Source organism: Myxocyprinus asiaticus, chromosome 5 (assembly GCF_019703515.2).
Source record: "Myxocyprinus asiaticus isolate MX2 ecotype Aquarium Trade chromosome 5, UBuf_Myxa_2, whole genome shotgun sequence".
NCBI lineage: Eukaryota > Metazoa > Chordata > Actinopteri > Cypriniformes > Catostomidae > Myxocyprinus > Myxocyprinus asiaticus.
The window spans coordinates 12,137,201-12,152,103 of NC_059348.1; the positions used below are offsets into that span (position 1 = coordinate 12,137,201).

The window sequence follows — 14,903 nt, forward strand, 5'->3', positions numbered from 1 at the left end:
ATCACCTTAAAATAAAAAAAGAAGAAGGAAAAAAAAAAAAGAGTTGAAATGATTAATATTATCAGGACAGTCTGTCTTTCATTTGGTGTCTGTCAAATGCAGGCACAGATCCAAATTTTTCTATATTTCATACTGCATTTTCCTAACATTGAGTGTTTTTCAAAACCTGTTGCCAAAAAAAAAAAAAAAAAAAAAAAAAAAAAAATATATATATATATATATATATATATATATATATATATATATATATATATATATATATATATATATATATATATGAATAACCATGTCCACCTACTGACAATTTTAGGAGGTAATTTTAAAATCATATTTAGCACCTTGCTCAACCAATCAATAATTAGTACTTCATATAATGTTCATTACTGTGATTAAAGATGCAAAACAATACCAACAAAAACAAACCAATAGCTAAAATTACTTTTACCCCATGGCATAGTGTGGGTCACATACTGTATTATTGCTGTGGGTATTAATAAAAAAAAAATTACAATCATAATCACTTCTCAAATTCATATTTGTTCTTATTTAGGGGTGTAACGGTTCTCGGTAAAAAAAAAGAAAAAAAGTGAACATACGGTTCGCCACCAACGGTTCAGTAAGCATTTGCACCGCGGTTGATCTCAAGTTTAATGGCGTATCTGGATCATACAGTTTGGCAAAAAAAATAAAGTGACAAATAGACATGCACAGTTATAACCTCCGCTAATGCACCTGTATGCAGCTCTGTAGACACGATCTGCCTGTTTCACGTGGGTCAACTTTCAACAGAGAGAAGCTGTCCTATTAACTGTAAGTACGTTAAATCAGTTGATGACATCACAGTTCTGCACGCGTTAGTGTGAAGTTGAAAATGGCAAGCTGAGAAAACAAGCCGCAGGATAGAGAAGCCCCTGTGTCATTCAAGTCTCCTGTCTGGGAACTTTTTCTTTTTGCAGTCAATCACAACAGCGATGGTCATAAAACCTTTACAAAACAGGCACTGTTTGCAGACATTGCTCGGTGCGATATATACTGGTAATCATCAATGCTTGATTAGTTATTTATGCTGACATCACCCAAGGATAGATAGTGCACAGCGCACACAGAGCCGCAGGTGAGCCCAAAACTACACACAAACACACTCCCTTCCGTCTTTAAGGAACTCAGTGCTAGTTCGGACAGACATATAACAATAACTAAAGCGCTTGGAGTGTTCATTGCCAAAGTTATGTTGCCCTACTCCACTGATGAAGATGTGGGATTTCCGCGTATGTTTAAAACACTCATGTTACGTTATGACATCCCTTCTAGCTTCCATTTTAACAGCAAGGTTTTTCCTTCTATAGTGATGTACAGCTTCCGAATATTGAATATATGTTGAGTTGAGTATGAAATGCACTTTATGTTGATGCATATAGCATAAATGCAGGTATTAAGTTAAGAGTTGGTTTTTTAGTTAAGGACACTAACGAAAATTAACCATGGTTTTATTCAGTAATACTATAGTAGCCATAAAGTAACCATGGTTTTACTATAGGAATATTGTAGTAGCCATGACTGAAGTATCAGTGGTGACTGCTGTCACCATTGATTTCTTGGCAGAAATCATAGTTTTGATACAATTAACCATTGTTTTACAACAGTAATACTGTAGTTTCCATACAGTAACCATGATTTTACTATAGTATTGTAACCATGACAGTAACCATGTTAATTTTGTGGTTACTATGATTTTACTACAAATACCATGGTTAATTTGAGGGCAAATCTCTTGAAGTGTTTGTTATCAAATAGAATATTTGTACTTTGGATTTGGTAGTAATATTATTTTTTTTTTTTCTGAACATAAATACCGAACCGTACTGAAACCATGACCCTAAAACAGTGATACAAACAGAACTGTGAGAAATTTGAACCGTTACACCCTTATTCTCATTACTTTTATGTTTTTACAAGTTTTGTTTTAGATGTTCACATGCTTTGTTGTCATTTTAAAAGATAAAGTGCCACATACATTCACACAGATATGGTAACAAAGTTCCAAAATACCATTTGGACAAAATTACATTTTCTAGTTCTTTTTTTTTTTTTTTTTTTTTTTTTATGTAAAGCTCCACTTTCATACCACTACAGCATAAATTACAAGATGTCACCAAAGTTTTCACATTCACAATAAGTCTGTTGCGTACACTTGATTGAGTATGTTGTGAGTCTCTTAGACTGTCATAAAATAGTTCTTTGCCTATTAGCAGTATGTTCTCTTCTCCTCAAAATTACTTTTATTTTTTTTCACCAGATCCAGGTGATTAGCTCTAATAGATAAAACAAGGTATACCATTCTGAGCACTCTCTTTGTAGCATCTATTTTAAAACAGGTTTGTCAGGTTTTGGAAATATGCATATGCATATTTCGGAACATGAAAGTTAAGTGTATATTCAGTACCTAATTTCGAAAGGTATTTGTCATTCACTGTAAACTTCAAGACAAACTACTCAACATTCTCAGCATATAATATACAGAGGTGGGTTATTGAGGAATTCCCTTTAAGCAAATATCTCTTTAAACATTTGGCATAGTGCTCTTTCTTGATAGAACTGTATTTAATGTGTCTAAATTCCTGTTACAGGACTGAGAGTATTACTCAGTACTATTCACGTCTGACTACTTTTGATGCTTCATTGTTTTAAATTGCTATCAAACACTCAGATATGAGTCTAATCACCTGACTAGGGAATTCCAGTGTTACTCAAGTGGGAACCTGTCACTGGTGGCCTTAGTGTTTTTAATAAAAGAAGCTCAATAATTACATTTGGAGTTTTGGATCTAGTTGCTCAAAAAGCTGATACTGGCACCAGTGGAGGAGGGCTGATTAAGCCATGGAAACCAAGGGACAGTAAAGACCCTTTGGGCAACGATCTACTTATGGTTGTTCCTACTTATGGTTAGTGCCAAATCCTTTTATACCTTCTTGCTTTGCCTTTCCTGGGTCATGGTTCCTGGAAAGCAAAAAATACTTCAGACACTTAAAATGCATGAGTCCTCCTTAGGTGACGAGAACTTCTTATAAGGCTGCTCACCAAGTCATAGAGTGAATATGTCCATCATAAAGGTGAAACCCCACTAGCAGTGCTGGTTTCTGTGATGGTCAAGTCCCAAGGCTGGAGGTATACCTGAGTCAATGGGTGAGGAAACGGTCGAGTCTGCCATGCAAGGGTGGCCAGATTCAGGAACAGAGTCTGTGCTTGTAGCATGAGGTGCAGTTAAGTTTGCTGTAGACAGGAGAGCAGCACTGTTTCTTAAGGTTGCTGAAGACTCCAGTACAGCTGATGAAAGAGGGTCAGATTCCATGGAGTCTATCGCAGAGTGTAATAATGGAGCACCAGAATCTATAGGAGAAGAGAGAGACTGAGGTGGGATAGCATGAACTTGACTTGACATGGCAGAAGATTGGGGGTCTAATATTGGTGGTAACGGGGAAGGGGGTTCAAATTCATTGACAAGATGAACAGATGAGTCTCTTGAGCAAGGGGGAGGAATGTGATTTAATGGGTCAATGGGGGATTGTCCGGTGGCGGGGGGTAATGGATCAGACAGGTTCATTGCACAGAGAGGAATGGTGTCATCTACTGGTGTTCCTGGGGACGCCACTGTGAGGTGGACACTGGACTCACTGACAAGAGGAAGCAAAGTGGAGTCAAGAAGAGGGCCTGTAGAGTCCATCCCAGCTTGGTATTTGCTTTCATTGGAACCTGGAGCAGGAGATTCCACAGTGGGAGGAATAACTATATCTACAAGTGTTAGAGTTTGGACATCACTTGTTGAGGCCGAGGACTGATCAATTAAAGAAGAAGCAGGAGACTCCAGGACCAGATCGGTGAACAAAGGAGGAGTGTCCACAGTGCAAGAAGGCAGGACATCTAAAATAACATCAGGGGGAGATTCCATTTTAGGTGCCCGAAGAGAATTAATAGCTATTGGGGTTGAGGTGTTTGGGATAGAGGTGAGGAGAGGGTCCTCTAGAGATGGGGCAGAATATTCCAGCGTGGTAACAGATGTGGGATACTCATCAGTGGTTTGCTTGATTTCATCTTGCTCTTTGGTAGAGCTCAATATCTTCATCCTTAATAGTTGTACCGTACCAGTCGCTTGCTGGACAGGGACATCCAGGAGCGTTGGGAGTTCGACGGCGGACGAGGCTGTAGAGTCCATAGTGGAAATAGCAGTGGCAGCTGCTTCATGCAGAGGTGTGTCGCCCACCTTGGCATACTCGCGGCTCTCAGACTTGGTCAGCAGAAGGCGCTGTTCACCTGGCTTGCGAGGCGGCAGTAGCGGTTGACGCATGTAACTTTCACCATCAGCTAATGTTTCTGGTAATGACCGATTGCGAGTCTCTGGTAGTAGCAGGATGCAAATGATGCAGATAAGAGTGCAGCATGCAAAAATGATATGATGCAGAAAATAGCCTTTTTGGTTATGTAGCTCCATGATAGGTGCTGTCAGCATGCCAAATCCAGCACTGGCCAGGACGAGGCCTAGCCCACCACCCCTATAGAGTAGAATATGAAGAACAAGGTTAGGGGTATAAAGTGAGAATAAGTCAAGTTTAACAAATGGAGTCCTATAAAGTATTGGGTGATACACCTGTGATAAATGACCAATGTTTAATGATTGACCATCTTCACTAAATGAAATAAAAGGATCCAACACAATATATAGACCCCTTCAAAAATATGTCTCAAAACACAGGGCGTTAAACAATTTATTTATTTTTTAAATTTTTTTTTTTACAATATCACATTTTACTACCAGAGAGTGTCCCATAACCTGCAATGTCTTTCATGAGGAATGGCTCACCTAATAACAGTAGGAGTGATTTCAGCACAAAAAAAGATGCTTAGGTTGCTGACAGCGTGGGAGGAGAACATGCCAATGATGGAGAAAGCCACTGAGAAATTGGACTTCAGCGTATCAGAGCGTTCTGTGGCAAGCAAGGGATAAAGAGTTTAAAAAAAGATGACTCATTTATCATTTTCCAAAAGGAAAAACAATACATGAAACAATATACATAACCAATTAAAAAGTGTTTTCAACTAATTTAAATGCAAGGATAGGAAAATTATTCTTTGCAATATTTACTAGTTTTAATATCCAGAGACAACTATAGGTCATTCAGCAAGCCATTCATGGGTTGACTTTATGATATTATCATGTGTGTTTGTCCATACAACAGGGGCCCAAAACTTTCAAGCTCCAAAAAGGCATCCTAAAGGTATAACTCCAGTGGTATAATCAAAGATTGGATTTGGGTGTGAAACAAACCAAAATGTAACTCCTCTTTCACTATTAATCTTGATATTTACAGAGTTCTGCGCATGCATCAAATGAAAGAAGAATAATTTTTGGGTGAACTATTCCTTTAAGTCCTCCCCTTCTTCGAGCCTGTGTTGCCCCCTTTCACGGAAATTACTTTTTGGTAATTTAATTGGATTTCTGGTAATTGTCTTTCATTCAGCTATATCGATCTGAAGTATTGTTCTGCTCTCCTGAGCACAGAGCTCCTTCTTTCTTGCACATACTGTCCTCTTTAAAGTTCAAATCTGGACCTTGATTTGGCCATTTTCCCTCCATTATTATTATTATTATTTTTATTTTTAGCCATTTGCGGATTTGCTTCATTGCTTGAACAGTTTGTTGCAAGTGACAATTATGGTTCAGGTTTTTTTTTTTTTTTTTTGGTCTTTATATTCTCCTCAAGTTCTCTCTGATAAGAGAACACGATGCATAGCTGTAAATCCCTTGATGTCATCATGGAAACCTTTTCATCAGCACTGATGAAATTTGTTGGAACAAGTTTGGATAGTCTGCCATTTTCAAGGTTTTTTTTTTTTTTACCTCATATTAACTGAGATTCTACATAGAATATTTGTACTTTTAAAATTCATTTGTCACACCACAGGACCATTTAAAAAATAAAAAGGTGAAGGCAAAAATATTATAACAAATGGTGGAAAATGTTAAATAAATGGCGTCCAGTTACAGGACCTAAGATGTACACATTACCTTATATATTTAAATTGTAATGTTGATATATATATATATATATATATATATATACATACTGTACATTGACAGTGTTTCACAGGAGAGCCTTGACTCTTTATTTCTGGATGATGGGTGTCTGTGGTTTACATAATGCAGTGCCCATTAGGTGCACCTGATTCTAATATTAGCCATTTAATGCTATGATGAAGGTGGGGTGCAAGGAAATGTTTTCATTAGTGGTGTTTTGCTAAGATCATCACTATTTCTATTGCTCATATTTAAGGTAAGGTATTTGAACAAAGCCCTAACCCTGAGCTTAAAACTTCAGCATGTAACTGGAGACATGAATGAGAGATGTGCTATGTGTACTTTTCTAAGTGATCAGATGATTTTCACCAAAAATCCCACAGACATTGAAGAAGGGACCCAAACCATATCTAGGGAGCAGAATATCAGAGACCTGGGGTGGGCTCTTTTACATTGGGCCAGTAAGCAACCACATAGCAACCATCCCAAAACACCCTAGCAACCACATACACCCTGGCATAGTGGAGGGGACTTTTATACAGGCAAGCACCACTATTATTTTCTTCAGAAAATGTAAAAATACACAATGTCTGTAATGTTCAATAACAAATCATATAAATCATGTAAAACAAATCTAATAAAAAGTACTAACTGTTTAACGGGAGTGTTCTTATTAACACCCAAGGCAATGACATGCTTGCGAACTCTCAGTAACATCATTGTAATTCCAGCAAGGCCATGGCCTGAGGAAACGTTGAGAACATGTACTGACTGCACTCATTGTTCTTGGCTCTGACAGCGGGACAGATCCCTGCCTCTTTGACGACTAGAAAGAACATTACTGAGTATAGAGCCTAAGACAAGAATTATGAACGCAAGCTGAGGCATGCAGACAGACCACAGCTGGCCTTATTGAAATATCCTGTGGGGTCAGTTTCATTAAAACCACTAGATGCGCTAAGAGAAAGGAGAGGAGTCAATTAATCCTCTTAAAATGAAACTGTAAGACTACAGAATTCAGCCAGTGCTTCCATTCTGTAACTGATATGACAGTGAATCAGATTGAGCTTTTGCCTGATATTCACCCTTTGTGTTTGTTGTGTGGCACACCTCACGTAGTTGCATGAATGCATGTCACGACAAGTTTCCAATGTCAATTAATTGTTCCATCTTCGCTTAAAGCAAAATACTGCAACAAAGTGACAAAAAAACAGCCAATCAGAGCATACTTCTGGTTTTATATAGGCTATGTTGAGCAGGATTTTGGACCAATGAGATTTCACATGGGGTGGGGCTACCCAGAGTGACGTGACAAACCTAGAAAATAAGCAACCCACCTTTTTGTTATTTATATTTTTAAATGAAATGTCTTTTTTTCAGCTACAGGAGAAGTGCATAATTTCTAAATGTCAAAATTAATGACTGTTTTCAAACAGGGTTCCCAAACCTACAGTATATGTCAGGCTAGCTGGGATGTTTAGGAGTGTTTTGGGGGAAATCAACCTACAAATGATTTACTTATAGTTGTCTCTGCACATTTAGCTGCAATAGAAGAAAGTATTTTACATTAACATAAAAAGAAAACACCTTTAAATGTAAGTTAACATCTGAGATTAAGATATGAAGAGAAGATCGTGGTAAAGTGTGTTATACTTTACCGATATTCAGCTGAACACTGTACTTTCCCAACACTTCATTCATCATGGATGGAGCACATAGGGGGAAAAAAAACACAGAAAAAAGACAAATATGAAACTAGGCTTTTGGAAAGTCATGAAAGTATACCGGTGTTTCTTCAACTATGGCCACTTTTATGTCCCAGTGGTTGATTTTTAGTAAAAAAAAAATTTATGTATGTATATATATATATATATATATACATACACGTATATACAGTACTGTGCAAAAGTTTTAGGCACAAAATGTTGCATAGTGAGGATGTCTTCAAAAATATTGACATAAATAGATTTCATTTATCACTTAATGTCATACAAAGTCCAGTAAACATATAAAAGCTAAATCAATATTCGGTGTGACCACCTTTGCCTTTAAAACAGCACCAGTTCTCCTAGGTACACCTGGACACAGTTTTTCTTGGTTGTTGGCAGATAGGATGTTCCGAGCTTCTTGGAGAATTTGCCACAGTTCTTCTATCTATTTAGGCTGTCTCAATTGCTTCTGTCTCTTTATGTAATCTCAGACTGACTCAATGTTCAGTGGGGAGCTTTGTGGGGGCCATGACATCTGTTGCAGGGCTCCCTATTCTTCTATTCCAATCTTTTCTATTTGCAAATGTAATGTAATAGTCTAAAATATATTTTTCCTATTGACACTAAAGCTGAAGATATAAATAACCATCTTAAGACAAATGCTTTCGTGAAACATCTTATGTGCCAAAGACTTTTGCACAGTAATGTATATATATATATATTATTATTATTAATTTTGTTATATGAATGTCACTTTAATCCTGTCTTGAAATATGGTTTTCCGTGCCTTCATCATTTATTTTTTCTACTTTTCAAATGCCTTTTATGTATAGATTTGATTGTTTTACCATCATCCCAGACCGAAACTTTCAGTCTTATACTATGAAAATCCATTGAAAAAAAACATGAATTATTAATACATGAAATAATAAAATTACATAAACATACTGGTAAGCCAATTTAATATTTCTTATCAAAATGATTTCTGTTATTTTTTTACACAAATTACGACTGTCCTGTAGTTATGGCTTAATTTCTATTAGGACAATAAATTAAGCAAATAATTATAGTTTATCAAAGGACAAAAAGCTTGATATGAAATATGCTACATGATGTTTGAAGAAAATAGAAAATATCTAAATATTTAAAATATATAAAAAGGTACATTTCATTTGGGAACAAAATGTGCGTCATTTCCAGATCAAGCTTTTTGTCAAATAAAAAACAGTTGTATTAAGGATACAACATGCACTAAAAGCATTTGTGCTTATAATATCTAACATTTCAGAAGTAAGCTGTCACATTCCCAAAAAAGCACATGCAGATGTCAACTGATGTACAAGTGTTACAGTACTTCAATTTTTAAGTACTGTAATAGTAATAGTGAGCCCCTGTAGTACGTTTCAGCCCACCACGTTGGCCTCGAACGAGCGATCGTTCCCAAACTTTGCGCACGCTATCGGGGTCTTCCCACGAGACACATAATACAGTTTCGTGTGCCTAGCCCCAGGGGAACCAATTTTACTACACTAAAAACTGGGTCAATTAAGTTAGGCCTATAGTGGGCCTCTTTAGTACGTTTCAGCCCGCCACGTTGGCCTCGATCGAGCGATCGTTCCCAAACTTTGCGCACGCTATCGGGGTCTTCCCACGAGACATATATTACAGTTTTGTATTCCTTGCCCCAGGGGAACCCATTTTATTACACTAGAAACTGGGTCACTTTAGTCCTATAGTGAGCCTCTGTAGTACGTTTCAGCCCGCCACGTTGGCCTCGAACGGGCGATCGTTCCCAAACTTTGCAAATGCTATCGGGGTCTTTCCACGAGACACATAATACAGTTTCATGTGCCTAGCCCCAGGGGAACCCATTTTATTACACTAAAAAAAGGGTCAATTTTGTTAGGCCTATAGTGAGCCCCTGTAGAACGTTTTAGCCCACCACGTTGGCCTTGAACGAGCGATCGTTCCCAAACTTTGCAAATGCTATCGGGGTCTTCCCACGAGACACATAATACAGTTTCGTGTGCCTAGCCCCAGGGGAACCAATTTTATTACACTAAAAAAAGGGTCAATTTTGTTAGGCCTATAGTGAGCCCCTGTAGCACGTTTTAGCCCGCCACGTTGGCCTCGAACGAGCGATCGTTCCCAAACTTTGCAAATGCTATCGGGGTCTTCCCACGAGACACATAATACAGTTTCGTGTGCCTAGCCCCAGGGGAACCAATTTTATTACACTAAAAAAAGGGTCAATTTTGTTAGGCCTATAGTGAGCCCCTGTAGCACGTTTTAGCCCGCCACGTTGGCCTCGATCAAGCGATCGTTCCCAAACTTTGCGCACGCTATCGGGGTCTTCCCACGAGACATATATTACAGTTTTGTATTCCTAGCCCCAGGGGAACCCATTTTACTACACTAAAAACAGCCTCAATTCAGTTTGGCCTATAGTGGGCCCCTGTAGTACGTTTTAGGGAACCCACTTTATTACACTAAAAACGGGGTCTATTTTCTTAAGCCTACATTGGGCCTCTGTAGTACATTTTTGAGTCAAAATCATGACTCCTGAGACCGACCTAGGTCGAAACCATTCCGATGTAGGTAGAGGATCTCACCTAGAACACGTGTGCAAATTTTCAACCAAATCGGGCCAACGGAACCAAAGTAATAGACGATGGCGTCTGTAGACTATATATCCCTACATCCTAAGGCCTGACCCCAAGCCTGCCACGGGCCCCCAAAAATGCTCCCCACACACCTTCACCAGTCGACTCCAAACGCCCCGAAACGCGCTTCTAGCACGGTCCCCCGTGGCGCCCCCAGGAGAACCCGCCTTCGTTGGACTTAGAATCCGGCTGTCAGTTCTCGCTACGGCCAGCACCATATGTGATGTGGGCCATAGCGAAGCCCCGTATCTCCGCAAGCGTAACTCGGGAACGTGGCAACCTAGAGGCATTGACCCTGCTGCCTGGTGTCCAGGGTCATGGGCCGCATCCGCCCGCCAGAGGACACGCCTCTGGCCATGCCCCCTCGTGGAGCCGGCCCCGGGAAACGCACGCCGCGGGTCCATCGCTACCGCTCGCCGGGGCCTTGGCAGGGCGAGGCCGGTGCTGATCGATCCGGCCCGCTCCCAAACGGGGGGGTAGGACTCGCCGCCGAGTCTCTAAGCGTAAACGGCACTTCTTACGAGGGCCAATCGGGTTGAGGCACTCGCCGACCTCGGAGAAAAAAAAAAAGAAAAGAAAAATTGGAAACAGTGCCCTCGAAAATGGGGGGGTAGGGCTCGGTTTCGTGGCTCTGCCACCTTCCCGACAAAAGTTATGGCAATCCGGCAGGAGCGTGGTGGTTTTCATCCCTATATCCTAACCCTAAGGGCCTGACCCCAAGCCTGCCATGGGCCCCCAAAAACACTCACCACAAACCTTCACCAGTCGACTCCAAACGCCCCGAAACGCGCTCCTAGCACGGTCCCCCGGGGCGCCCCCGGGAGAACCCGCCCTCGCTGGACTTCTGGAATCCGGCTGTCAGTTCTCGCTATGGCCAGTACCATATGTGATGCGGGCCATAGCGAAGCCCCGTATCTCCGCAAGCGTACCTCCCAGAGTCACGGGGCCAGCGCTGGCGTTCTCGGCCACCCTGAAAACCCCCGGGAGGACCTGACTCCCAGACTGCCAGCACCGTCAGGATAGCGGCCACCCAGTACTGTTGATTGTGATTGAGGAGTACAAGGACGCATTGTGCTGGGTGTGTATGTATGTGTGTGTGTTCTCTCACAGTTGAGCAGTCCCAGCTGAAGAAGAGATGCCAGTGCTGTGATGATCATGAACATGAGGAGTCCTCCACGCCGACCCATCACGCCCACAGCAGGGCACAGCGCCACACAGGACGCCACGGCAATACCCGCCATGGTGTAGTAGTCAGCATAGAAATTATGGAACATGGTGGTCGTCTCCATGTCCTGGTCCATCATACTGCGCGCAAAGCAGTGATGGATCCCATAACCTGTTAGTCTGAGACAGAGAATTAATAGCATTGGAATGTTTTTAATATTTAAATAGCATCCCATTCCACACTTGACTCAACGCACAAACAAACACACACACAGGTTGGTACAGCATAATGAAAAGGAATTTACGAGTTGACGCAGAGCACCACAATATTCTTCCACAGGTTCCTCGTGCCAACCATTTTTACGATGCAGGTCTTCTTGGATTGCTTTGGCAGGGCTCTGTTCAGCTCTGAAATCAATGCAGAGAAGAGAGGAAACGATTCAATCAAACCATTCAGAATACGTGAGCTCTAAGCAAACAACATAATACTCTAATAGGCATATAAATACATAGCACAAAAAATACTGAGTAAAACAATGAAATTTAAATTTGTTGTACATTGAATAAACGACTACACCATCTGCCATCTTCTCTGAAAACAAGACTTAATAGAGTACAGTATGTAATTTTTACTTTCAAGTAAATATATACTTTGCTTTGTGTTTAAAGGGTGTTTTGATATTGTGACTAGAAAACAAGACAAAAAAATTAGTTTGTATATACACCGATCAGCCACAGCATTAAAACCACATGTCTAATATTGTGTAGGTCCCCCTCGTGCCGCCAAAACAGCACCAACCCACATCTCAGAATAGCATTCAGAGATGATATTCTTCTCACCACAATTGTACAGAGCAGTTATCTGAGTTACCATAGACGTTGTCGTTCAAACCAGTCTGGCCATTCTCTGTTGACCTCTCTTATCAACAAGACATTTCTGTCCACAGAACTGCCACTCACTGAATGTTTTTTGTTTCGGGCACCATTCTGAGTAAATTCTAGAGACTGTTGTTTGTGAAAATCTCAGGAGATCAGGAGTTATAGAAATACTCAAATCAGCCCGTCTAGCACCAACAATCATTCCATGCAATTATCTAATCAGCCAATCACATGGCAGCAGTACAGTGCATAAAATAAGGCAGATACGGGTCAGGAGCTTCAGTTAATGTTCACATCAACCATCAGAATGGGGAAAAAATGTGATCTCAGTGATTTAGACAGTGGCATAATTGTCGTGCTAGATGGGCTGGTTTGAGTATTTCCGTAACTGCTGATCTCCTGGGATTTTCACACACAAATGTCTCTGGTATTTATTCTGAATGGTGCCAAAAACAAAAAAACATTCAGTGAAGAGCAGTTCTGTGGACAGAAATGCCTTGTTGATGAGAGAGGTCAACAGAGAATGGCCAGACTGGTTTGAACTGACAAAGTCTATGGTAACTCAGATAACTGCTCTGTACAATTGTGGTGAGAAGAATAGCGTCTCTGAATTGCTGTTTTGGCAGCATGAGGGGGAGCTACACAATATTAGACTGGTGGTTTTAATGTTGTGGCTGATCGGTGTATATATATATATATATATATATATATATATATATATATATATATATATATATATATTTTTTTTTTTTTTTTCTTTTCTTTTTTTTGCTGTGTATAATGTCTTAAAAATCTGTTTAGGTAGACAGCTCACTACATTTCGAAACAGAGTTGACTGTACTGTATGTTTTTGTAGCAAAGAGAGAGGACACAGCTTTCTCAAACACACTGAAGAGCACTTCAAAGAAGAGATCCTTCCTAATGACATGATACAAAGCACAACCCTATCCAGATAAACTAGAGCAGGATTTTAGTGCGGGAAGGGGATGAATGCTAAAAACCAGCCCGTATGCTCTCCAGACATTGTTTGTGTGCAGGTGGGGAGGCTAAAATAAGCTCATTGATTCAACACTAAGAGGCTCTGCTCCCCGTCTAAGCTCTAGAGACGATTGCTATTGAAAAAATCCTGTTTATATTCTCAAAATCGAGTGATCGAGTTGCAACACAGCAACAGCGCCTTTGGGCCAACTCAGATCAGAAACAGGGCTGAAGTTTCCATGTGAGGTCACATCCACTGAAATTGATTCAAAATCAATTCTCTGTTTTGTGGTGAGCCTAAGAATACCCCTTACCCATGGTAAAATTAATTATTTTAAGTTCAGTCATGAAACTACGTGGTGCAAGTTGATAGGTCTTTTGAACATGTAATCTCCATTTGGCTCGCACACTCCACGGCCCAAGCTAAATAGGTCCTTCGACAGGTAATCTGTTTTTCAATAACTTGCATCCTATCTTTTCTTTTTTGGTTACATTTTTTAATTTGCTCAGTTGTTTCAATGCAGTGCTTTTTTCCCGAAACCCTCCACCTCCCAAGCACCACGAGTCTAGTTCACAAAAATGTATTCGTAACACACATGACTTATTGCTATTGTATACAATCAACATATTCAACATTTCCACTCTATCTACCATCTTATATGAAAAAAAAAATGGCTATATCTATAGAGGATAATGCGAAGAGATTCAGTTCAGATCAGAAACAGGGTTGAAGTCCCCATTTTTGTGGTCACATCCAAAGAATTGATTCAGAATCAATTATTGGGGTGGTCAAGGTTCACATTTTGTAATGTTTTGTGACCTGTGCATTAGCACCTCAGACACAAATGGTGTAATCTGTTTGTTTAACTTGTTTTTCAAAAACATGTTTCTCAGCTTTAGATGCAATATGTGTGCAAAAACACCGCTATCCGTTCTTATAGCTATGCACATCTAAACACACACATGTTGCATTGTCACATAGACAAACAAACATTCATCAGCAATATTACTGAATATTAACTTCTGTCAAAAATTATTTGTAAAACGGCAACTTTAAAAAAAAAAAAAAAAGGTACATAGTAGGGGTAGACAGTATGTCCAAAATCTTACATCATGGTATGAGTAATTTTAGTAACTTTATCTAAGGTCAAAAATGTGATCTAAGTGATTTGGACCATGGCATGATTGTTGGTGCTGGATGGGCTGGTTTGAGTATTTCCGTAACTGCTGATTTCCTGGGATTTTCACACACAACAGTCTCTAAACTTTACTCCAAATGGTGCCAAAAACAAAAAACATCGAGTGAGCGGCATTTTTGTGGATGGAAATGCCTTGTTGATGAGAGAGTTCAACAGAGAATGGCCAGACTGGTTTGAACTGACAAAGTCTATGGTAACTCAGATAACTGCTCTGTACAATTGTGATGAGAAGAATATCATC

At 39.9% G+C, this 14,903-nt stretch overlaps 1 protein-coding gene across 2 annotated transcripts in view; it reads right to left on the reverse strand.

Annotated features, from left to right (window-relative positions):
- Positions 1-2,075: 2,075 nt before the first annotated feature.
- LOC127441295 (solute carrier family 22 member 23-like) overlaps positions 2,076-14,903 on the reverse strand; it is an 84,583-nt gene continuing 71,755 nt past the window's right edge. Inside the window, exons 6-11 of one of the 2 annotated variants that reach the window (XM_051698521.1) lie at positions 11,912-12,014; positions 11,551-11,786; positions 7,729-7,761; positions 4,856-4,979; positions 3,079-4,547; positions 2,076-2,997 (exon numbers count right to left, since the gene is read on the reverse strand). In XM_051698521.1, the coding sequence (XP_051554481.1) occupies positions 3,122-4,547; positions 4,856-4,979; positions 7,729-7,761; positions 11,551-11,786; positions 11,912-12,014 (1,922 nt within the window). In that variant the 3' untranslated portion in view covers positions 2,076-2,997; positions 3,079-3,121. Of the gene's footprint in view, positions 4,548-4,855; positions 4,980-7,728; positions 7,762-11,550; positions 11,787-11,911; positions 12,015-14,903 lie in introns of both variants that reach the window. The other variant, XM_051698519.1, reaches the window with a different exon arrangement.